Source organism: Crinia signifera, chromosome 3, assembly GCF_055691185.1.
Source record: "Crinia signifera chromosome 3, ASM5569118v1, whole genome shotgun sequence".
In the NCBI taxonomy this organism is placed as follows: Eukaryota; Metazoa; Chordata; class Amphibia; order Anura; family Myobatrachidae; genus Crinia; species Crinia signifera.
This window is the reverse complement of record NC_139219.1, coordinates 193,245-218,777: the sequence shown is the minus strand read 5'-3', so window position 1 is coordinate 218,777 and position 25,533 is coordinate 193,245. Positions and strand designations below refer to the sequence as shown.

The following is a 25,533-nucleotide window of genomic DNA, read 5'->3' as shown; positions in this document are numbered from 1 at the left end:
ATCACTTACAACACACAGCGGTGTCACTATCACTTACGGGACACGGCGTTGTCACTATCACTTATGGGACACGGCGGTGTCAAACAGATTAGAAATGAGGACATCTGGGCATGATAATCACAAAAAGCAGCCCATTTTTAAATCCTAAATCAATCCATCAGGTAATAAGCAATTTAAGCGGGTCCTGTGTGACGCGGCCACTAGCTTTAGTGCGTGTCATGAATATATTCTGAGTCACCTAAATGTGCAAACTGTCAGTACAGCTCTAACACACAGAGCTGAGCATAGCCGCACACAAGCAGTCTCCGTCCGCCTATGGTCGGCAGAGCGGCCTTATCACAGACTGGTAATTACTGTGGACCTAGAGCTTTAGCCCTGAACGTCCACCGTTATCAGCAGTCTGTGATACAGCTGCGCATAAGCGCCCGTATCCAGAGCTAGATTAAGGCTCTGGGGAGCCCGGGGTACTAAACATAAGGGGGCCCTAGAAAATTGAATTAAATATAAATATTCACACTTACACACACATATATATATATATATATATATATACTGTGCATTACTTTGTCTGAAGATAGGGCCGCCGCGCCTCGAAACATCACCTTTTTCTGCACATGGATTAAAGTTAATCCCACCTGTTTTACCTTTTACAAGCCTCTGAGTGCCGCTTCTTTCCTATCGATATACAAGGAGGTCGCCACACCTCCACTGTGAGGGCACCGGAGCCAGTCAAGGTAGCATTCACCCCAGTCCTGAGTGCCGGGCACACATCCCTGCATATAGATATATATCTATATGCAGGGATGTGTGCCCGGCATAGAAATGCAGTGAGTGGTGATATCAGAGTTGCTGGATCATGGCAGTGATAACGTAGCTACATCTATATATATACTGTATATATCTATATGTATACTGTATATATATATATATATATATATATAAAAAAAGATGTAGCTATGTTATCACTGCTCCAGCCACTCTGTGATATCACCACTCACTGCATTTCTATGAGCTGTGAGAGTTAATTAGATTAGATGCGCATGGAGACATGCTTGCGCCAGTTGCCACGGAACTCACACATGACGATTGGCACAGCAACAATGATCTTCGCTACATCTGTATGTGTGTGTGTGTACATGTACATACACACACACACACACACACACACACACATACATACACAGATATATATGGGGGGGGGGGGGAGTTAAGATTAGGCAGTTGGGAGGGAGGGTGCCTGCCAGTGCAGGTATTTTGACTTCTGGCAGCTACTGTAAATGCAGGTGATTTGTATGCACCCCATTCACACACACATAAATATTATATGCACATGAATATATATCTATATCTATATATATATATATAGATATATATATATAGTTATATATATATATATCTATATATATATCTATATATATATATATATAGATATATATAATCACACAGAGGCTAAACTTCCAATGTAATCAGAAGCAGGATGCCTTACTTGGGGGTGGCAGCAAGGATTTAGTACTGTACTGCACACGAAAGTAATGAGATCCTCATTTATTCCCCTCCAAGCAGGACTCGAGGCTACAGGCTAGCAGCAGCACGCTGACAGGACCAGGCTGGAGTCGGACGAAAAAATCCCGCCTCTTGCTTTGCTTCCCTGCGCACCCAGCCAGTCACAGGAGCCGCAGGCTGCTGCTATCACACTATTGGACAGCTGAGCTCGGCGCCGGCGCCGGCTCAGCTGTCACTCAGCGGCGCGCACCACTGCATATCGGATCCATAAGAGAGATCCAATCTGTGGTTTGATGGGGGTAGTTCTTTCATATATGGTGGGGGAGCAGGGATACGTAGCCCTCCCTGTATGGTGGACAGCTGCGCATAAGCGGCCGTATCCAGCCTGAGGCTGCCGACGTTGCAGCCTGTTAGCAGGCGCAGATGTAAAAACCGCTGGCCCTGTACACTAGTTAGCAGAGTGGCCCGGGGGGCACATGGCACTCTGCCCCCCAGCCCAGCCCGCCCCTGCCGCCGCCAGGGAGGGCGACAGCAGTGGCATAACTAAAACTTTTGCTCCCCCCCGCCGGGACAATTCCCCCCCCCCCCCGGGACAATTTTGCCGCTGCCCCCCGTTAAAAGACCCCCGGGGAGCTGGCAGGTGGGTCCGTGCGGCGCGGAGGTACCTGTATTAAGGGAGAGCCTGAAGGTCCCTGCGCCTGCGGCGCTGAGTATGATGTTGCCGGCCGGGGTCCCTGCAGTGAAGTGGAAATAACGCGCTATCTCCGGCGGAGATAGCGCGTTATTTTCACTTCACTGCAGGGACCCCGGCCGGCAACATCATACTCAGCGCCGCAGGCGCAGGGACCTCCAGGCTCTCCCTGAATACAGGTACCTCCGCGCCGCACGGACCCCCCTGCCAGCTCCCCGCTGCACCCACAAGCAGTGGGGAGCTGGCAGAGAAAAAATAGCGCCCGCAGACCCCCGGCGCCTCCCCGCCACCGCGGGGGCTGCGGCCTTACAGTTACGCCACTGGGCGACAGGTTTCTGAAGCGTGTGCAGCATGCACCAGCCAGCGTGTCCAGCCAGACCCAGACAGGACACAGAACACTGGGGGGAATTTACTAATATGAAAAACCGAGTTTTTCATATTAGTATTTACCCTACGACTGCATACGACTGTTTGAGTCGTATGAAAAGTCGTGTTCCGGAGGGGGATTTACAAAGCAGTCATATACGACTGCTTTGTAACCCTCCGATGTCGTAGGAATTCGTATTAGCAGCCGTATATACGGCTGCTAATACGAATTATTTGTAGGCAGTCTGCACGGATCAGTCAGATCCGTGCAGGCTGCAAGGTGTAAAAAAAAATTAAATAAATAAAAAAAAAAAACGGCGTGGGGTCCCCCCCACAGCCGAAACCAGCACCAGGCTGACAGAGCCTGGAGCCGGTAATTAAAAATCAGGGAACCCGACAAATAGGGGTTCCCTGATTTTTAACAACCAGCCCCAGGCTCCTGCTCTGGGGCTGGTTCCCAAAATACGGGGGACAAAATGACTAGGGGTCCCCCGTATTTTAAGAACCAGCCCCAGGCAAAACCAGCCAGCAGGGTAATGCCACAGCCGGGGGGAGACTTTTTATGCAAGTCCCCCCGGCCAAAGCATTAACCCTACCGACCAGTCAGCCTGTCCAGGGGCCCTGGGGGAGTGGGGACCCCCCCAATAAAGGGGTCCCCCCCCTCCAGGACTTACCTGACCAGGCTGAAGCCTGGTGCTGTCCTCGATGCCCCTGGGCGGTGGGCATCGAGCTGATAGTGGTGTAAAAAATAGAACAAACTATTGTTTTTTACTGTGGCACTACAAGTGCCAGCAAGCTGGGACTTTGAGAACCACAAGTCCCAGCCTGCTGGGCATTAAAGGGCCCGCTGGGTCTTGTAGTGCCACAGTAAAAAAAATAGTTAAATAAAACACACTGACACCCATTTTAAATAAAAGTTTAATACACACATTACACACATACTGATACTTACCTATCTTGATCCCGTTGGTAGGTCGCTGGCTCCGGTGTCGGCGGCTCCGTGTCGGCGGCTCCGGTGTCGGCGGCTCCGTGTCGGCGGCTCCGGGGTCGGCATCCTGTCCGAGGATAATCCATGTTGGACCTGTGGAAGGAAATCCTACTCACCCAGGTCCTCCATGGATGGTCTTCTTTCTTCATCTGTCGACATCCAGGTCTTCCAGCAGCTGCCGGCATCTCCCGCGACGCTCCCCGGCTTTCAGAGCCGGAGAGATCCTTCCTCTTCGGCGTCTGGGCTCAGAATGAATTCTGGCCAATCAGGAGCCGCCTAGCCGCCTAGCGGCCAATCAGGAAAGACCTTTCCTGATTGGCCGCTAGGCGGCTAGGCGGCTTCTGATTGTTGTATTTTTGGGATTGTAAATCCCGAAAATACAAATTCGTAAAAAAAAGGTGTATTTCTCCCTACGAATACACCTTTTTTCTACGAATCCATTTTGGTAAATGTCCCCCACTATGGCAACTCAGGCCCCATGCCGTCCAGGCCCCGCATGTCACCGGCACGCATGCTACCACTGTCACCATGAGATGACAGTGCGACATCACGCAACCCAGGAACAAGGGGACTGATAGCGGAGGTGAGTGCCAGAGTCTGAATTACCCGGTCAGGAACTCCAGGGGCAGCCATGGCATGGGAGGCGTGAGTGGCAGACATGGTGGTCATGACAGATGGGACAGGAGATGGGACATGGAATGGGACAGGTGGTAGGTCAGGGGATGGGATGGGTGACAAATGGTGTGGGGGATGGGTGATGGATGAGTTGTGGGATGAGTGATGGGACATGATGTGATAGATGTTGGGACGGGTGGTGGAACATGGGATGGAACGAGTGATGGGACGGGTGATGGGACATAATAGGATAAGTGATGGGACGGGATGGGAGGGGACAGGTGATGGGATGGGGGATGGGACGTGGAATGGGATGGGTGACAAGAGGTGTGACAGGATGGGTGATGGATGAGTTGTAGGATGAGTGATGGGACATGATGTGATAGGTGTTGGGATGGGTGGTGGAACATGGGAATAAGACAGGTTATGGGACATGATGTGATAGGTGTTGGGATGGGTGATGGGACGGGTGGTGGCACATGGGATGGGATGGGTGATGGGACATGATAGGATAGGTGATGGGATAGGTGATGGGACAGGGGATGGAATGGGTAATGGGAAGGGTGATGGGACGTGTGATGGGATGGGTGAGTGGACGGGTGATGTGATAAGAGATTGGGCTTGATGAGATGGATGATGGGATAGGGGATGGGACATGGGATGCGACAGGTGATGGGACAATGATGGGACAGGTGATGGGACAATGATGGGACAGGTGATGGGACATGATGTGATACAGTGGCGTAACTATAGCCCCGCAGCCCCCACGGTGGCGGGGAAGCGCTGAGGGACTGTGGGTGCCGATCTGTGGGGCTAACCCACCCAAGTCATTTTACACCCCCCCTTACCCCTCCGCATGCCGCCGCCGCATTCAGGGTCCGGCCGCAGGGCAGATCTTGTCCTGGCTCCGTCTCCTCCTGCAGTTCTAATGAAAAATAACTATCAGAAATGGCTGCCCCCATACAGCAGACAGTTTTTTGGGATGCTAGAGGAGGCACGGGCCGATATCGCCTGGGGGGGTGGAATTCTAGTTACGCCACTGCATGTCCCCTTCCCCTGTGTCAGTGGGTTGGGATCATTTGGTCTACAGCATGTTGGTTGGCAAGCATTAGGTTGACACCATTAAGTCAACATGGGAAAAGGTCGACATGATTCTAGCTCGACATGGGACAAAGTCATCTTGGGTCTAGGTCGACATAGGGTTTAGGTCAACAGGTCAATAGCTCGACACAAGCATTAGGTCGACAGTGTCTATGTCGACAGTCAAAAGGTCAACATGGGGTTTTCACTGTTTTTTTACCCAAATGTTGACACGGTCGACATGGACACAGGTTCCAGTACACCGCATCCCCTCGCATACACACTTGCCGATGCCGGACAGTAGGGGGAGCGACAGTCATGCTGCAGTATGGCTGTCTTTAACAAGGGAGCTATTAAGGATACAGAGTGCACTTCCCTTGTTATCAATATCGCCTAGTGTGGACATGGGCAACCTGTGGCTCTCCAGCTGTTGTAAAACTACACATCCCAGCATGCATTGCCACAGTTTTATCATCCCCGCCTAATAGTAAAACTGTGGCAAGGCATGCAGGTAGGCCAGGCTTGGCCTAGTGTGTATGGGGCTTTCCTCTCTCTGCTCATGTTACATCTGCCCCAACTGCAGTGCAGCATCGTTTTGCCCATTTTGAGAACAAATTTGTCCTGTACAGAACCAAAAGCCTAGAACTATACAAAGTTTTGTAACCAATGTGTTCTTTCTACAGATAGGTTACAGCGAGTGAGCTAAAAGCTGAATTCTCCAGTTCTTCTTGGAGGCCTATTGTTCATATGTTCAGTTTCGTTTTCATACAATGCATTTGCCTGAGAACAGCAGTGCCACACATGGTAGCTTAGAGGAACTGTACTGACTGACTCATTAGGGCTGTATGAGTCAGTGGGGGAAATTTACTAATGCTGCTTTCAGACCGCAAAACTGGCTTTGACCCTGTATTTGGAAACGTTTCCAAAAACGGGTCTGCCAGGTAAAACCCCTTTCACACCGCATCTCTTAAACAGTATATTACCGTTTAAGTGCGGTTTTTTTGCACTGGCAGACCCGTTTTTGGAAACCTTCCAAATACAGGGTCAAAGCCAGTCTTCAGCGACCCCCCCCCCCCCGCGTGGGTTAACACATACAATCCTGTTAACCCCTCCGCACCCCCAACCCCGTTAACCCCTCCCCGCACGGTAAAAAAACGGCAATATACCGTTTACAAAGTGCGGTCTGAAAGGGGCACAAGATGTGTATTCTACTTCACATGTGATGTTGCTATAGGCAGCCAATCAGAATCTACTTCTTATTTATTTAGCACCCTCTAGAATCTAGAGGGTGCTAAATAAATAAGAAGATTCTAATTGGTTGCCTATAGCAACATCACATGTGAAGTAGAATACACATCTTAGAAAATTTTCACCAGTGATCTGTATGAATCACTGAACTACTGAACTACTTGCATGCCCATTACACAATATGCCACACACCATAATGCCCATTATACATTATGCCACACACCGTAATTCCCATTACACATTATGCCACACACCGTAATGGTCATTACACATTATGCTAAACAACATAATGCCCATTACACATTATGCCAGGGCTTGACAATAGGGACAGTGCGCGCCGAAGGCATACGCCAAAAATGTACACCATAATGCCTATTACATTTCACACAGCCATTACATAGTATACCATATGCTTTACACATTATGCCACACACTGTAATGCCCATTACACATTGCACCTCACACTGTGATGTCCATTACACATTACGCCTCACACTGTGATGCCCATTACGCTTCACACCATAATGCCAATTACATTTTAGGTCACATACCATAATACCATTTACATATTAAGCCACACACCGAATTGCCTATTACACATTATGCCATGTGCTGTAATGCCCATTACACAGTATGCCACACACCAAATTACCCATTACACCACACTTATATGGTGTATAAATGTATACATTACATATTATACCATGCACCATAATGCCCATTACATATTATGCCATATAAGTGTGCTTACCTACATGCTCATTCTACCTTAGTTCTACATACAGAATGCCCCCCGTAGTGCCACATGCGTTATGCCCCCAATAGTGCCACATGCATAATGCCCCTATAGTGCCACACACATAATGCTGACCCTTTAGATTGACACACAAAGCCCCAATAGTGCAACATATATACTGCCCACATAGTTCCACACATATAATGCCCCTGTAGTGCCACACACATATAATGCCCCCCTTGTGCTATATACACAGTGGCATGTATACACTTATGATAGAGCTGCCTGGAGCTTGCAGAGGGAGGTGAGAGCTAGCTGCCACTGCAGCACAGTGTGGGGACACAGCTGCCACTGCCAGGCAGAGGAGGGGAGGCGTCGCCGGGGGAAGGAGCTGTAGGCAGGAGGAGCACTGCTGCCGGTGACCCCTGTCTCCCAGTGCTTATGGAGCCACTGGCGGTGGGGGGCATAGACGCATTTCCTGGCACCAGAGACAACTGCTTCCAGTGACAGGCAGCCGCTGGGCAGCTCCGCACTGCTGCTAACAGGGGAGGATAGTGCTGCATTCGTGTGGGGGCCGAATGCCGGCGCCCACGCAGCCCCCACTGCCACTCGCTCCTCCAAGCGGCTGCGGGGGTTGCCTTACACTAGATACTCCACTGTATGCGCTATATAAGTAACTGTTAATAATAATAAATAGAAAAATAAGTGAAAATAACTGTGAGATTAATGTACAAAATTCACTTTACCTTACTAGAATCAGTAGAAATGTAAATAAAATGAACAGATACTACTCAAACTGTAAATAACCATTCTTTTTATTCAAAGTGAGCTAGTGAGCCATTCAAAAGAACGTCTCTTTTCACAGAGCAATCAATTGATCACAGATCTCTGGTGAGTCACTTTACCCATCTCTAGTTCTTTCTAGGTCTCATTATTCCTTCTGGTGAGGAGAGGGGGGAGTAGTGGAGAGGAATGGGGCGGGACTAGAGAGGGATGGGGAGGGTGCCGGGTTACACAATGCAGGCAGCAGCACTCTGGTCGCTCTCTGATCACTGCACAAACAAGGGACGCATGACAGGGACTTCGCAAGCTATGACATTAATTCTGGACTTTGAAGCAGCTATTGCAGTGTTTAAAACAACAACAACAATGTTTGGGAAAAACATGGAATTCTGAGCTTTAAGAGTGGAAACACTAAATAGGTGACTGCAATGTGCTGGGAGCAGTAGGACACCGGTGACTGCAGAGCGCTGGGGGCAGAAGGACAGTGAGGGGTGATTGCAGAGCACTGGAAGAAGTAGGAGAGGTGTCTGACTGCAGAGCGCTGGGAGCAGTAGGAGAGGTGACTGCAGAGCACTGGAAGAAGTAGGAGAGGTGACTGCAGAGCATTGAGAGCAGTAGGACAGGTGACTGCAGAGCATTGAGAGCAGTAGGACAGGTGTCTGCAGAGCATTGAGAGCAGTAGGACAGGTGACTGCAATGTGCTGGGAGCGGTGACTGCAGTGTGCTGGGAGCAGTAGGACACAGGTGACTGCAGAGCGCTGGCATCAGTAGGACACTGGTGACTGCAGAGCGCTGGGAGCAGTAGGGCATCGGTGACTGTTGAGCACTGGGGGCAGAAGGACAGTGAGGGGCGACTGCAGAGCACTGGAAGAAGTAGGAGAGGTGACTGCAGAGCATTGAGAGCAGTAGGACAGGTGACTGCAGAGCGCTGGGAGCAGTAGGAGAGGTGACTGCAGAGCGCTGGGAGCAGTAGGAGAGGTGACTGCAGAGCGCTGGGAGCAGTAGGAGAGGTGACTGCAGAGCGCTGGGAGCAGTAGGACAGGTGACTGCAGAGCATTGAGAGCAGTAGGACAGGTGACTGCAGAGCATTGAGAGCAGTAGGACAGGTGACTGCAGAGCATTGAGAGCAGTAGGACAGGTGACTGCAGAGCATTGAGAGCAGTAGGAGAGGTGACTGCAGAGCGCTGGGAGCAGTAGGAGAGGTGACTGCAGAGCGCTGGGAGCAGTAGGACAGGTGACTGCAGAGCATTGAGAGCAGTAGGACAGGTGACTGCAGAGCATTGAGAGCAGTAGGACAGGTGACTGCAGAGCATTGAGAGCAGTAGGACAGGTGACTGCAGAGCATTGAGAGCAGTAGGACAGGTGACTGTAGAGCATTGAGAGCAGTAGGACAGGTGACTGCAGAGCGCTGGGAGCAGTAGGAGAGGTGACTGCAGAGCGAGGGGAACAGTAGGACAGGTGACTGCAGAGCATTGAGAGCAGTAGGACAGGTGACTGCAGAGCATTGAGAGCAGTAGGACAGGTGACTGCAGAGCATTGACACCAGTAGGACACGTGACTGCAAAGCGCTGGGAGCAGTAGGGTACAGGTGACTGCAGAGCGCTGGGAGCAATAGGACAGGTGTCTGCAGAGAGCGGGGAGCAATAGGACAGGTGTCTGCAGAGTGTGGGGAGCAGTGAGACAGGTGTCTGCAGAGTGCTGGGAGCAGTAGGACAGGTGACTGCAAAGTGCTGGGAGCAATAGGACAGGTGACTGCAGAGCATTGAGAGCAGTAGGATACGTGACTGCAGAGCGCTGGGAGCAGTAGGGTACAGGTGACTGCAGAGCATTGAGAGCAGTAGGACAGGTGACTGCAGAGCGCTGGGGGCAGTAGGACAGGTGTCTGCAGAGTGCTGGGAGCAATAGGACAGGTGTCTGCAGAGTGCTGGGAGCAATAGGACAGGTGTCTGCAGAGTGCTGGGAGCAATAGGACAGGTGTCTGCAGAGTGCTGGGAGCAATAGGACAGGTGTCTGCAGAGTGCTGGGAGCAATAGGACAGGTGTCTGCAGAGTGCTGGGAGCAATAGGACAGGTGTCTGCAGAGTGCTGGGAGCAATAGGACAGGTGTCTGCAGAGTGCTGGGAGCAATAGGACAGGTGTCTGCAGAGTGCTGGGAGCAATAGGACAGGTGTCTGCACAGTGCGGGGAGCAGTAGGACAGGTGTCTGCAAAGTGCGGGGAGCAGTGAGACAGGAGACCATGGTGTCCAGTCTATGGAAGATCCTGAACCCATCCTGGCTGTCAGGGAATGTCCATCAGATACTGCAGTTTGCAGTGCTGCTGTGTTTGGGGCTGCTGCTTGTGAAGGCGATATCATTTTACTACAGATGGAAGAGACTGGAAAGAGCAATGCAAGACTTTCCTGGGCCCCCAAGTCACTGGCTGTATGGTCACATCAACCAGGTGAGGCCACTTGTGTAACTTTATGGCATATAGGGAAGATCATACCGCAGTTATACACACTGTCACCATAGTTACCTCCCTTCCTGCATTATGCAGGGGACTCCCTGATATAGCAGCAATCTCCCTCTCTCCCTCATTAGTCTAGCAATCTCCCTCATGTCACCTAGCCCACATTACACGGTTACATCATAGATACCTCCCCAGGGGAGGGGTATTACATCAACCGCTCAGCATGTAGAGCCTGGATCAGTAATTTCCACTAATTACCCCTTTACTGCACAGATGGTGGGAGAAGGGGGCATTGGGCTGAATGAAGGGGTCCCATACCTCCCAACATGACCCTCTCCAGGAGGGATACAATGCTCTGTTTCTGGACTTCCCTCTAAAGCTGGGTACACATATATACAATCGTCGGGCCGTTCTTCCGTTCTGGGTCGGACAGCCGTTCAATTGTATATGTGTGTACGCTGTGCCTACCGACCGATAAACGGCAAAAAACTGTCTTGATCGTCCATACCCGGTCGGTCGACGGTTCTTTGCTGTTTAATTTTCATCCGACAGGACGGCCCCATATCGGTACAAAAGTGCAGTGTGTACGCACGTCCGATATGCTGCCGTCCTTGCGACTATACTGCCAAAGCTGGAACGCCCATGTGGGCGTTCCATAGCTACAGGATCTCTCCTAGCATTCACCTCCCCGCCCCCATGTTTATGGTACAACACAAGAAGCACTCACCTCCCCCCACCTCACTTGTTTATGGGGGGAGGTGAATTTATGGGCATATGGACATATACCGCAAACTGCTATAAAGATGCGGAAAGTCACTACCCAGTCACTTTGCCGTATCTGTCCCTAGTCACCCTGCCGGCTGCTATAGAGATGCGGAAAGCGACTGGACTACCCAGTCATTTTGCCGTATCTGTCCATATAGTCATCCTGCCGGCTGACCCGTACCCCTTTTTTTAGTGGTCAGAGAGCAGTACATGGCTCCTTGTAGTTGTTTGTGCCACTGTACACGTGCATGGGCGGGACATTCGAGCGCTAATAACCAATCACACAGTTTTCTCTGCACGCGTGCGACATGTATGATTAGTGTATGATTGCCATCGCCTGTTTAAAACAGGTTAATTGATAAGAAAGGTATTCCACGCACAGGTGATACTAATCATAAATTAAGAGGGAAGTCCAGAAACAGAGCAATGTGTCCCTCCTGGAGAGGATCATGTTGGGAGGTATGGGGTCCTGATACATAACTTCCAGGGTTGTAGAGGATGTTTAATATGCAGAGGAGGGGTGTATAGTGGAGTGGGCTTATTATTCATCATTTTCTGGTGGGAGGACAGCTTGCTTGACAGCAGATATCTCCAGTTCCAGGAACTAGATTTCTTAGCTTTCAATGGAATTAAAGACTAGAGAATCCCACCTACCAAATGGTATTGGGGACTAGAGGATCAGAGTTCAGGAGGCAGAGCAATCTGCCAACGAGTATATAATACTACATACCAGGTGTGTGGAGCTGGAGCAGTAACCAGCTGCTGGAAGGCTGATATCTCTGGTTCTGGGCACAGTAGAGACAAGCTACTAGTGTCCATCACAGGGGGAGAGTCCCAGTTTTTGGAATTTACCCTCAGAAAAACTCTAAGGGCCCCCATACATTAGTCCGACTTGTCCTAGGGACAAGTCGGACCTGATTTCACCCTGCAGCTCCCCGGGAGGGGGACACACGATTAGGCACTTGATGTGCCAAGGTTTGCATATGATAAATCGCATGGATTTATCATATGCAGTCCCCGGGGAGCTGCAGGAGGAGGGAGCCATGCGGGGGACATCAGCGGGCGGGGGATGCCGGCTAATAGAGAGCCGAGCAGGGGGAGGCTGCATCGGGAGCCGGGCAGGAGGACGCTGGCTGCCGGGCAGTGGCGGGAGCCGGGAGGAACACAGATAACTTGAAAAAAAAATCCCATTCAGATGACTAGCAAGCCATTGATTGGCTCAGACCTCTCTCAGCCAATCAGCGATTGGCTGAGAGAGGTCTGAGCCAATCAATGGCTTGCTAGTCATCTGTATGGGATTTTTTTTTCAAGTTATCTGTGTGGCTCCCACCGCAGCCAGGCAGCCAGCGTCATCCTCCCTGCCCGGCTCCCTGCTCCCGCTGTCACCCCACCGCAACAGCCTCCTCCTGCCCGGCTCCCTATGCAGCCTCCTCCTGCCAGGCTCCCTATGCAGCCTCCCCCTGCTCGGCTCTCAATAGCCGGCATCCCCCACCCGCTGTCATCCCCCGCATGGCTCCTGTAACTATGTCCTACCCACTCCTCCTCCCCCAAATTGATTCTTGACCCCAATCCTACTATTCTCACTACGGGACCCATGTGTTTGTAAAGTTTTAAATATAGGCAGACGTGGCTGAAGGATGTGGTGCTTGGTGTACATGGGACAAATCCCACCAGGATGCTATTGTGAGTTTATTGATGGAATAATAATAATAATAATAATAATTTTATTTATATAGAGCTCTTTCTCCAATAGGACTCAAGGCGCTAAGGAGTACACCCCGTTTTAGGTGAAGCTTTTGGGAACTCTCTTCAGACTGAGTCACTGCTAGGGGGCAGAGCACTGGGGCCTTGGTTAAGCAGCAGCACAGGGAGCCCACCTGGTTATCTGTAGATGGCTGTGATTCCAGCAAACCAGCTAGGAGTATACCCTGCCTTAGGTGCAGTTTTGGGGCACTCTCTGTAGACTGGTTCACTCCTGGGGGGCAGAACACTGATGCTGAGGGCTAAGCGGCAGCGCAGGGAACCCACCTGGTCATCGTGTCACGTTAACTTGTCACTGCCACCTACGGGTTGCTGAATGGGGGTTTGATGCCATGTTGGAAGTTGGTGGTCTTAACAGGGGCCTAATTGCAGAGGCCTGCAGGTGTAGAGTGGTTGGGTTTCTGGCTGGCAGCACCATCTTGGATATGGGCAAATGTACCATTGGCCAGTATGCACACCTTTCCTGTGCTTACTGACTCTCTGCCTGTGGGAGGTGAGTGCTTGGTATTTAATCTGGCCTCTATGACAAGAAAGGTGTCATTCCAAAGTGTCTTTCATCCGTGCACTACCTGGTGCCTGCAGATTCTCTTAGGCCTATGCTGGTTACTCTGCTCAGCCTGCCACAGTTTTCACATGAGGTTATTTCTTCCTATATCTGTTGAAGATATAATCTCTCCATTTGGTGTCCCGATTACCGAGGCACAGATGTTGGGAGGTATGGTATCATAGCTCTACTATACAAAGTATTACATAGACGATTATAATAAAAGCCTTATTGAAGTTACTCTATTTCTAGTCAAAGGAATCATTGCTCTAGTTCTTAGTAGGGATGTGCACCGGCCACTTTTCGCGTTTTGGGTTCTGATTACCTTCAGGTTTTGGGTTCTTTTTCTTTAGAGCATAAAAACTGCTAAAAAATGTTTTTGCTTCTACGCGATTATTAACCTTAATAACATTTATTTCTGAACGCAATATTGTTCTTAGGCCAAACGGTTGCACCAAGGTAGCTGGATGACTATGATAAGCAACACAAGTGGGCGGCACAAACCTGGCCCATCTAGGAGTGGCACTGCAGTGGCAGACAGGATGGAAGTTTGAAAAACTAGGCCCCAAAGAGCACACAATGCAAAGAAAAAAAGAGGTGCAAGATGGAATTGTCCTTGGGCCCTTCCACCCACCCTTATAGTGCGGAAAAAGGACATGCACACTTTACCAAACCAATCATTTCAGCAACAGAGCCTACAAAACTGTGGCTGAAATGGTTGATTTGTTTGGGCCCCCACACAAAAAAAGCAATTAATCTCTCCCTGTACAAACTGGATTTACAGAGACAAGATGTGGTCATCACTTGTCATCCTCCTCCTCTGATTCCTCGCCCGAGTATTCAATGTTTTTTGAGAGTCTGGCTCACCGCTCACTGTTCTGTGTCCCTGTGATCTCGCTGAAGTGCTCGGCCCTTTTTCTTATCTCCTCATTTCTGACTTCCTCAGTATTCAACTTGTGGCCAGCTCGCCAGCCCCTTTTGCGAACTTAGCATAATTATGCGAGTTCAAATGGGAGTGCTGTAACTGGAGAGATCTGTTATCTCCTGCTCTCCACTTGAGCTGGTCAGACTGGGATATTCTCAGCAGCGTGTTCCTCGCATTTGTGGACTTGTATTTTTTTTACAAAGGTTTAGAAAGGTTAATGTTTTGTTCAGTATTTATTTTACAACAAATGGCTGTGTGACTATTTTAATTGGGTTTGTGCAGACGGGTGTATTTTGTTCTGTTTGGCCTTTATCCTTGTGTTGTGCTTTTAGCATTGTTTCTTTGCCCTGTGTTTTTATTTAATTTATTTTATAATTGTTAGTGTGTTTAAAAGCCTGTTTGGGGGTTAGGTGAGGAAGAAGAGAGGAAGCATGGGAAATTACTATGAGCATTCCAAAATGATTTCTTATTGGTTACCATTAAAATAACTTATTAAATTCCAAATAAATTAATATAGAAGTACAGCATTATGGCACTTGCAATAAATACATTAGAGTACATTTTTTTTAATTTATAAGCCATAAAAAACAAAAAAAAAATAAGGTACTTGTGAGTTATCTGGGCTGCCGATTTTTTGATTGTATGCCTTAAGTTAAGGCATACAATCAGATGCGATGCGATGCGATATCGCATCGCATCGCATCGCATGCGATCATCGGATGCGATGACCCGATTTTTCCATAGGAATCAATGTTAAAATGGACTGAGTCCATTTTAACATGGAATTCAATGGGAAAAAGGGTCCTTTTCATACCCCTACTATCCAAGTGGGCATGGAGTTGGATATAAACCTGTGGCGAGCGTAGCGAGCCACCGAGCCCGAAGCGTGGCGAGCGAAGCGCGCCCCGCGAGGGGACGGTATTCTGTGTCCCCTCGCGGGGCTCGCTACGCTCGCCACGCTTCGGGCTCGGTGGCTCGCTACGCTCGCCACAGGTTTATATCCAACTCCATGCCCACTTGGATAGTAGGGGTATGAAAAGGACCCTTTTTCCCATTGAATTCCATGTTAAAATGGACTCAGTCCATTTTAACATTGATTCCTATGGAAAAATCGGGTCATCGCATCGCATCGCATCGCATCCGATGGTCGCATGCGATGCGATGCGATGTGCCCGATCCGACCCGATTTAGAAATCGGCAGCCCGGATAACTCACAAGTACCAAAAATAACAACTTTAACAAAGATAACCTTACAGTTCATCTAAAAAAGATGCCGAGGGAAAAATGGAGAACATCTCTAAAAAAAGAAACCAGCAGGACTCGCAATTTGTGCATTGAATACACTTTTTGAGAGAGACACTAAAATCCCCATTGAACAGACTTGGGGAGAAGTGCAGGGTGAACTGAGTTAGCTTCGCAAAATATTTTTGGAGAAGCAACAGAGCTGAATACAGGGAAGCACAAAATAGGAGAGAAAAGTTCACTACTCTTCAAAAAACATGCACTCTCACCGTTATTTACGGCAACATAGGAGCATTGAATACATGTACTTCCTCATCCTCAATGATTATCATTCATCCCCGCTGGACTCCACAATCACAGGTCCCTCTGTAGTCTCTGGAGGCAATTGTTGGTCTTCACTGAAGAATTGATAATTAATGTTTATGAACATCATCTTCTCCACATTTTGCAGAAGCATCCTCCTTCACCGCTCACTGACCAGGTTCCCCACTGCACTAAAAACTCAGAGTACACACTGAAGCAGGGACAACTCAGGTAAAAGAGAGCCAGTTTGTACAGGGGCCTCCAAACTGCCTTTTTTTCCTGCCAGTACAGGTATGGACTGTCCGACATGTCTACTTGGATGCTGTCACCAAAGTTATCCTTCACCATTTTTTCAATGGTGACAGCATCCAATGCAGCAACTGTAGACATGTTAGCAATCATTGGCAGGTCCTTCAGTCCAGACCAGATGTCCAAACTCGCTCCTGCTTGCCCTGCATCCCCGCCAGCGGGTCATTTAGGAAATCTCAGGTGTGGGAGAAAATGAAGGAGGAGCTGTGGCCATGTCACGGTCCACTTCAGATGACATTCTTCTGATCAACAGGTCTTTGCATCTTTGTAGACTTGTGTCTGCCGTAAACAGAGACACAACATACGCTTTAAACTGAGGATCAAGCACGGTGGCCAGAACGTATTCCTCTGACTTTACCAAACTGACCACCTTCGTATCCTGGCAAAGTTTATGGAGGGCTTCATCCACAAAAGTGACATGCTTTGCAGAATCACTACGCTTTAGCTCCTCCTTCACTTTCTCCAGCTGCTTCTGCAACAGCCTGATCAGGGGAATCACCTAACTAATGCTGGCAGTGTCGGAACTGAGTTCGGATCCGATACGTAATCCCGGCGGTCGGGATCCCGGCGGTCGGAATCCCGACACTGGAATCCCGACCGCCGAAATCCCGACGTGGATCGCCCCCCCTTGCGGGCTCGCTGCGCTCGCCACGCAGGGGGCCCGGTGATCGCTACGCTCGGCACGCTATTTTATTCTCCCTCTATGGGTGTCGTGGACACCCACGGAGGGAGAAAGTTTCGGGATTTCGGCGGTCGGGATTCCAGTGTCGGGATTCTGAACGCCGGGATCCCGACCGCCGGCAAATTGACCGCATCCCCTGAGTTCACGTGTGGCTAGTTCAAATGGTTGGAGAACCTTGCACAACACGAAAATCAGCCTCCACTGCGCTTGAGTCAGGTGCATCCCTGCTCCTCTGCCTATGTTGTAGGTGGCTGTGTAGGCTTAAATAGCCTTTTGCTGCTCCTCCATCCTCTGCAGCATATAGAGGGTGGAGTTCCAGAGAGCCACCACCTCTTGTTTAAGCTGATGGCAGGGCAGGTTGAGGAGTTTTTGCTGCCACTCCAGCCTTTGGTAGGCAGTGGCAGAATGCCGGAAATGTCTGGCAATTTTGCAGGCCACTGCAAGCATCTCCTGCATGCTCCTGTCACTTCTGATGAAATGCTGCACCACCAAAATTGTGTGGGCAAAACATGGCATGTGCTGGAAATTGCCCATATGTAATGCCCGTACAATGTTTTTGGCATTATCTGACACCACAAATCCCCGGGAAAGGCTTAAGTGGGGTAAGCCACTGTGAGATGATTTCCCTCAGTTTCTCTAAGAGGTGGTTGGCGCTGTGCCTCTTACTAAAACCGGTGATACACAGCGTAGCCTGCCTTGGAAGGAGCTGATGGAAGGTGATGCATCTACCCAGTGGGCTGTCACAGTCATATAGTCCTTAGTTTGCCCTGAACCACTTGCCCACATGTCCGTGGTTAAGTGGACAGTGGGTGAAACCGCATATTTCAGGGCACCGAGGACACTTTTTTGTACTTCTCATCAAACACTACACTTTTGACACCTCGATAGTTGGCTTTGAGTCCAGCATAACAGCTAGGAGTACACCCTGCCTTAGCTGCAGCTTTGGGGCTGAGTGACTTCTGGGGGGCCGAACAATGGAGCATCATCTAAGTGGCAGCTCAGGGAGCCCACCTGGTCATCGGTACCTGGATAGGATTTCAGCATACCTGCTAGGAGTGCAGCTTTGGGGCACTCTCTGTGCTTTTATAATAAATTATCATTCTCATTTCCCCTTACCTTCCTGTAGGATTTGGTTACATATAACTTCAGGCAGGTTGGGGTATATGAGGGTATGAGGTATATGAGGGGGAAGCTGTCCTCCAACACCAACTTCATCTCAATGGTTGTAAAATAAAGAATTTTAAGTACAACTTCTAATTATTTTTTTATTTTGCAGTTTCGTCGTGATGGGAAAGATATGGAAAGGCTGATGGTTTGGGTGAATAAATACCCCAATGCCTTCCCATTATGGATTGGAAAATTTGTGGCAACTTTGATTATCACTCACCCGGAGTATGCGAAGGCCATATTTGGGAGATCAGGTAAGAACTGAGCTATAGGCCACAGAGATAATACATGATGAGTTCTCTTGTAAAGAAATGTATTATTAATAGCCAGCTTGTAATAACACACATTCATATTTTAATGCTTGCAATGTATATGAATTTGTGTCAAATGTACTATTGGTTATAAACGAATGCACCACGTCCACCTGCCCTCTGCTACAAGCCCTTCAGTGGCTTCCCTTCCCTTATAGAATCCAATGGAAGCTTCTCACTTACAAAGCTCTCGCCCAATCCTCTCCCACTGACATCTGTGACCTTATCTCTCTTTAAACTCCCACTAATCCTCTTCTCTCCTGCCTACTAATTGCTTCCTCCCACTCCTGCCTCCAAGACTTTCTACGTTCTGCTCAATTTCTCTGGAATTCTCTCATCAAAACGTCCCCAAACCCAGCTAAATCTCCCTGCAGCACCCCGCTCCTCCGCCATAATGGCTTTGCGTTTTTGAGAATAGAACTCCGGTGATCGGCTTGGACCGGACCAGACACATGGAATCGGCTGCAACCAAAAGGTGATGCATAGAAACCAGTGCCAAGTGATAGGCTTCTGTGGTCAGCTGACAATCAGGAAATGCAGGATTGGCTGTGGCATGTGATGGAATACAAGAAGGCTGTTCCCATGTTTGAGTCCTGGAGGGAAACACAGCGAGCCGACGAGGGTACACTTTTGCATCCTGTTAGCTACTTTCCTCCTGGGTTATATGGTTTGTCCCATCAGCTGGAACATTTACTAAAGAGTATGTACATCCAACCATAGTGCATTGCCCAGGCCGCCTGCAGGAACCAGGCCAGTTACATAGTCATTCAGCAGCTGCACTACTATAGTGACTTGTCCTAGGCTTTGCCTTCTGCAGTAGAGCCTACCAGCTGTAACCATAGTGACAGAGGCAGCACAGGGAGCGCAGATGTCCTGATTCAGAGATCATATTTGCTATTCGGCTATTTCTGGAGATCTGCTTGAGTGCGATCACTTAAACTGTGGTCTCACTGAGACTCTGGATCGCTCAGGTATAGGGCCTTGTCGGCTGCGTGACATCACATGCAGGCCATGTGACCCTAAATGGGGCCGACCTGCCTCTGGCTTCGCATCCAGGGGTTTACCGGTGATGTGCAGGCATATCGCTGAGCGGGAAAAAGCTTCTATCCTTCAGCTGAGACATGCTGTAGCCAGGTGTCCTCCCGCTATTCACTAAGACTACAACTACTATCAGTGATGTCCCCGTGAGCCGACAGTGCATCAGTGGCCCAGTGCCGCCGGCTCTTCTGGGCTTGAGATTTCGCAATTCACACGAGATCGCCTGTGCATCCCGAAGTCGGCAGCCGGGACAGCCTGTGTGTCCTGTGAATAGTCCTCAAATTAAACAGGTCTCCTGACAGTTCCCTATACTGACCCCTTCTATGTGTGTAGCTAGTGATCATGTCCCCGCATAAACCTACCCCACCTGGCTAAATTTTCCTCGTAGCTTAAACCCCTTTTCCACTTGCAAACCTGGTTGCATTTTTGTATCTGGGTCCGACCCGGCATGCAAACTCTTTCCCACTGGTGCCCTTACACCCTATGGGCGAGTGATGACATTGGGAGGTCGGATTAGGGCAGCGCTGGGAGATGAGAGTATATCCAAATGGAAGCTTCTGTATTGCAGTGAACGGGCCACAGGTCCCATCGACCAGGGTTTCCACCGCTCCATGACCATCCCAGGTCCAACCCAGGTAACTATGTTGGTTGGAGTTGCATTTCCACTAGCAAAAAAACCTGGGTTGATGCGCGTCCCCTTGCATCAACCTGGGTTATTTTTGCTAGTGGAAAAAGGGTTTTAGTGACTCTAGGCCCTTCTTTGTACCCTTTCCAATTCAATAATCTTCTTTTTATTCTGTGGTGGCCAGAACTGCACACTGACCTCTAGGTGAGGCCTTGTCAATGCTTTATATAGAAGTAACGTTACGGTGCCATCCCTGGCCTCCATACCTCTCTTTATACAGAGGTAATGTTACAGTGTCAACCCTGGCCTCTATACCTCTCTTTATACAACCTTGGCCTCATCAATGCTTTATATAGAGGTAACGTTATGGTGCCATCCCTGGCCTCTATACCTCTCTTTATAGAGAGGTAATGTTACAGTGCAACTATGCTGCAGAATGTGGGAAGGGACTATGCTGCAGAATGCGGGGGGGATGGACTATGCTGCAGAATGCGGGGGGGATGGACTATGCTGCAGAATCCGGGGGGGGATGGACTATGCTGCAGAATGCGGGGGGGATGGATTATGCTGCAGAATGCGGGGGGGATGGACTATGCTGCAGAATGCGGGAGGGGACTATGCTGCAGAATGCGGGAGGGGACTATGCTGCAGAATGCGGGAGGGGACTATGCTGCAGAATGCAGGAGGGGACTATGCTGCAGAATGCGGGAGGGGACTATGCTGCAGAATGCGGGAGGGGACTATGCTGCAGAATGCGGGAGGCGACTATGCTGCAGAATGCGGGAGGCGACTATGCTGCAGAATGCGGGAGGGGACTATGCTGCAGAATGCGGGAGGGGACTATGCTGCAGAATGCGGGAGGGGACTATGCTGCAGAATGCGGGAGGGGGACTATGCTGCAGAATGCGGGGGGGATGGATTATGCTGCAGAATGCGGGGGGGATGGACTATGCTGCAGAATGCGGGGGGGATGGACTATGCTGCAGAATGCGGGAGGGGACTATGCTGCAGAATGCGGGAGGGGACTATGCTGCAGAATGCGGGAGGGGACTATGCTGCAGAATGCGGGAGGCGACTATGCTGCAGAATGCGGGAGGGGACTATGCTGCAGAATGCGGGAGGGGACTATGCTGCAGAATGCGGGAGGGGACTATGCTGCAGAATGCGGGAGGGGGGCTATGCTGCAGAATGCAGGGGGACTATGCTGCAGAATGCGGGGGGGGGGACTATGCTGCAGAATGCGGGGGGGACTATGCTGCAGAATGCGGGGGGGGGGACTATGCTGCAGAATGCGGGAGGGGGACTATGCTGCAGAATGCGGGGGGGGGGACTATGCTGCAGAATGCGGGGGGGACTATGCTGCAGAATGCGGGGGGGGACTATGCTGCAGAATGCGGGAGGGGACTATGCTGCAGAATGCGGGAGGGGACTATGCTGCAGAATGCGGGAGGGGACTATGCTGCAGAATGCGGGAGGGGACTATGCTGCAGAATGCGGGAGGGGACGATGCTGCAGAATGCGGGAGGGGACTATGCTGCAGAATATGGAGAGGACTATGCTGCAGAATATGGAGAGGACTATGCTGCAGAATGCGGGAGGGGACTATGCTGCAGAATGCGGGAGGGGACTATGCTGCAGAATGCGGGAGGGGACTATGCTGCAGAATGCGGGAGGGGACTGTGCTGCAGAATGCGGGAGGGGACTGTGCTGCAGAATGCGGGAGGGGACTGTGCTGCAGAATGCGGGAGGGGAGGGGACTATGCTGCAGAATGCGCAAGGTTTTTTTTGATGCAGAATGCAGGAGAGGACTATGCTGCGGAATGCGGGAGAGGAAGGGACTATGCTGCAGAATGCGGGAGGGGACTATGCTGCAGAATGCGGGAGGGGACTATGCTGCAGAATGTGGGAGGGGACTATGCTACAGAATGCGGAGAGGACTATGCTGCAGAATGCGGGAGGGGACTATGCTGCAGAATGCGGGAGGGGACTATGCTGCAGAATGCGTAGGGGACTATGCTGCAGAATGCGTAGGGGACTATGCTGCAGAATGCGTAGGGGACTATGCTGCAGAATGCGGGCGGGGACTATGCTGCAGAATGCGGGCGGGGACTAAGCTGCAGAATGCGGGCGGGGACTATGCTACAGAGTGCGGAGAGGGGAGGGGACTATGCTGCAGAATGCGCAAGTTTTTTTTTTTGCTGCAGAATGCGTAGGGGACTATGCTGCAGAATGCGTAGGGGACTATGCTGCAGAATGCGGGCGGGGACTATGCTGCAGAATGCGGGCGGGGACTAAGCTGCAGAATGCGGGCGGGGACTATGCTACAGAGTGCGGAGAGGGGAGAGGACTATGCTGCAGAATGCGGGAGAGGACTATGCTGCAGAATGCGGGAGAGGACTATGCTGCAGGAGGGTACTATGCTGCAGAATGCGGGAGGGCAGGGGACTATGCTGCAGAATGTGGGAGGGGAGGGGACTATGCTGCAGAATGCGGGAGGGGACTATGCTGCAGAATGCGGGAGGGGACTATGCTGCAGAATGCGGAGAGGACTATGCTGCAGAATGCGGGAGGGGATTATGCTGCAGAATGCGGGAGGGAACTATGCTGCAGAATGTGGAGAGGACTATGATGCAGAATGCAAGAGGGGACTATGCTGCAGGAGGGGAGGGGACTATGCTGCAGAATGCGGGAGGGGACTATGGCAATGGGTTATTAAGCACTAGTCTCCACTGTTACATAACAAAATATTATCTACTTTACAGATCCAAAAGCATCAACCGGATATGATTTTCTGGTCCCGTGGATCGGTATGTATCTGTTATCTCCTGACCTGTAACATATGGAGATTACATATGATTATCTCTTGTACAATCTGCTCATTGACCTTTGCTGTCATATATTCCACATTCCTCCCATTGCGTAACTGGAATAGTATAGTGTGCCTGGTGCTGTGCCCCCTCCTCTCTTGCTGGGGTGTGCTAGAACTTAGACAATCTCAGGATCGACACACTCAAGGTCAACATTGACAAAGATCAACACAAGCAAATGGTTGACATGGAAAAGGTTGACAAGATTTGTTTCATGGTTTTTTTTTGTTTCAATATCAACACCTGATGTTGGACCCCATATTAGTGTACTCGGGCCTTTACCAATCAGAGTCCACATGGATAGTAACATGGGAATAAATCCAAACAATGAATCGTGAAATACTCGTGTCAACCTTTCCATGTGTCGACCTACTTTATTGCTTCCCAAGTGCGGATCTGCACCTGATAGCAAGCTGGTGTATAAATAATCTGAAGTGATAGAGCTGCAGCTTCCAGTAACGAGCTCATTGTGACCTGTAGAATTCTCCATAGATCTGTTCAGAGGAAATGTAACCGCGCTACGCAATCATCGTTATTATCACTTTTGTATTCTTCTTAAAAGTCGTATTATTTGACACAAAATATATATATATATATATATATATATATATATATAAATATATATATATATATATATATATATATATATATATATATATATATATATATATATATATATATATATATATATGTATATATATATATATATATATGTATATGTAATAAGTAAACCGGATGAATGTGCACTCTCCTCCAATAAATGACAGGGTGCCTTTAGTAGACATGGATAAGCGTAGACAGAAGACTGCGTCACTCCACGGATCCTTTTTCTAAGTGAATTTATCAGGTGATGAATTGTCAAAGCGGATACACCGTACAATCAGCCGACGTTCCAATGCCTCTAGGGAACACGAGGACCATATTCTGCATCCTGCCCTGACTGACATTATTATACTCCGAGGCCATATAATTCCATACACTGAGGCCTGGTCCCACCATTGTTTGCTGTACGATCTTATCATCACTTTGTGTCTCAAGTCTCTATCTGCCTAATTGGTGTTTATAGTACCAGAATAGTAGAGTGAGTGCCCCAAAGGGTATATTTCTGTATTCTCATACATACCAATGGTATATTGTAATTGGCCTACATTGGCATTGGTTACAGCTGTCACTTTACTGCTATCACCATGGCATTGGTTACCAAGGTCACCTTACTGCTATTGCCATGGCATTGGTTACCGAGGTCACCTTACTGCTATCGCCATGGCATTGGTTTCCAAGGTCACCTTACTGCTATCGCCATGGCATTGGTTACCGAGGTCACCTTACTGCTATCGCCATGGCATTGGTTACCGAGGTCACCTTACTGCTATCGCCATGGCATTGGTTTCCAAGGTCACCTTACTGCTATCGCCATGGCATTGGTTACCGAGGTCACCTTACTGCTATCGCCATGGCATTGGCTAAAAGAGGAGATATCGCCATGGCATTGGTTACCGAGGTCATTTTACTGCTATCACCATGGCATTGGTTACAGAGGTCATTTTACTGCTATCACCATGGCATTGGTTACAGAGGAGCTGACACCATGGCATTGGTTACCAAGGTCATCTTACTGCTATTGCCATGGCATTGGTTACAGAGGTCACTTTACTGCGATCACCATGGCATTGGTTACAGAGGTCACCTTACTGCTATCGCCATGGCATTGGTTAAAAGAGAAGCTATCACCATGGCATTGGTTACCGAGGTCACCTTACTGCTATCACATACCACCCAACAATCCCGATTTCAGCGGGACAGTCCCGATTACCGGGTCCTGTCCCGCTGTTCCACCCTCGGCCGGAGGTGTCCCGCTGCGGGGGGGGGGGGCAGTTCTGAGCCCCCCCAATTTGACAGAATAGTCGCTGTGCACATGCGCACAGCGTCTATTCGCGACCGAAAACGGGGACGCGGCTCATTTGCATCAGCCGCGCCCCTCATTTGCATCAGCCGTGCGCCCTTTTTGGGAAGCCGCGCGAGTGTCCCTATTTCTGCAGCCGGAAAGTTGGGAGGTATGCTATCACTATGGCATTGGTTACAGAGGAGCTATCATAATGGCATTGGTTACCGAGGTCACCTTACTGCTATCACCATGACATTGGTTACAGAGGAGCTATCACCGTGGCATTGGTTACCAAGGTCACCTTACTGCGATCACCATGGCATTTTTTACAGAGGTCACTTTACTGCTATCACCATGGCATTGGTTACAGAGGAGCTATCAACATGGCATTGGTTACCGAGGTCACCTTACTGCTATCATCATGGCATTGGTTGCAGAGGAGCTATCAACATGGCATTGGTTACCGAGGTCACCTTACTGCTATCACCATGGCATTGGTTACCGAGGTCACCTTACTGCTATCACCATGGTGTTGGTTACAGAGGAGCTATCACCATGGCATTGGTTACCAAGGTCACCTTACTGCTATCATCATGGCATTGGTTGCAGAGGAGCTATCAACATGGCATTGGTTACCGAGGTCACCTTAC

The 25,533-nt window shown here is 49.7% G+C and overlaps 1 protein-coding gene across 1 annotated transcript; it reads left to right on the top strand.

The window, feature by feature from the left end:
• The first annotated feature begins 8,237 nt into the window (after positions 1–8,237).
• Positions 8,238–22,967, top strand: LOC146062436 (cytochrome P450 4A4-like). The gene is made up of 3 exons (XM_083174580.1): positions 8,238–10,450; positions 18,267–18,411; positions 22,894–22,967. The coding sequence occupies exons 1-3, from the start codon at positions 10,247–10,249 to the stop codon at positions 22,965–22,967; spliced, it is 423 nt and encodes a 140-aa protein (XP_083030706.1). The 5' UTR covers positions 8,238–10,246.
• Positions 22,968–25,533: the final 2,566 nt, after the last annotated feature.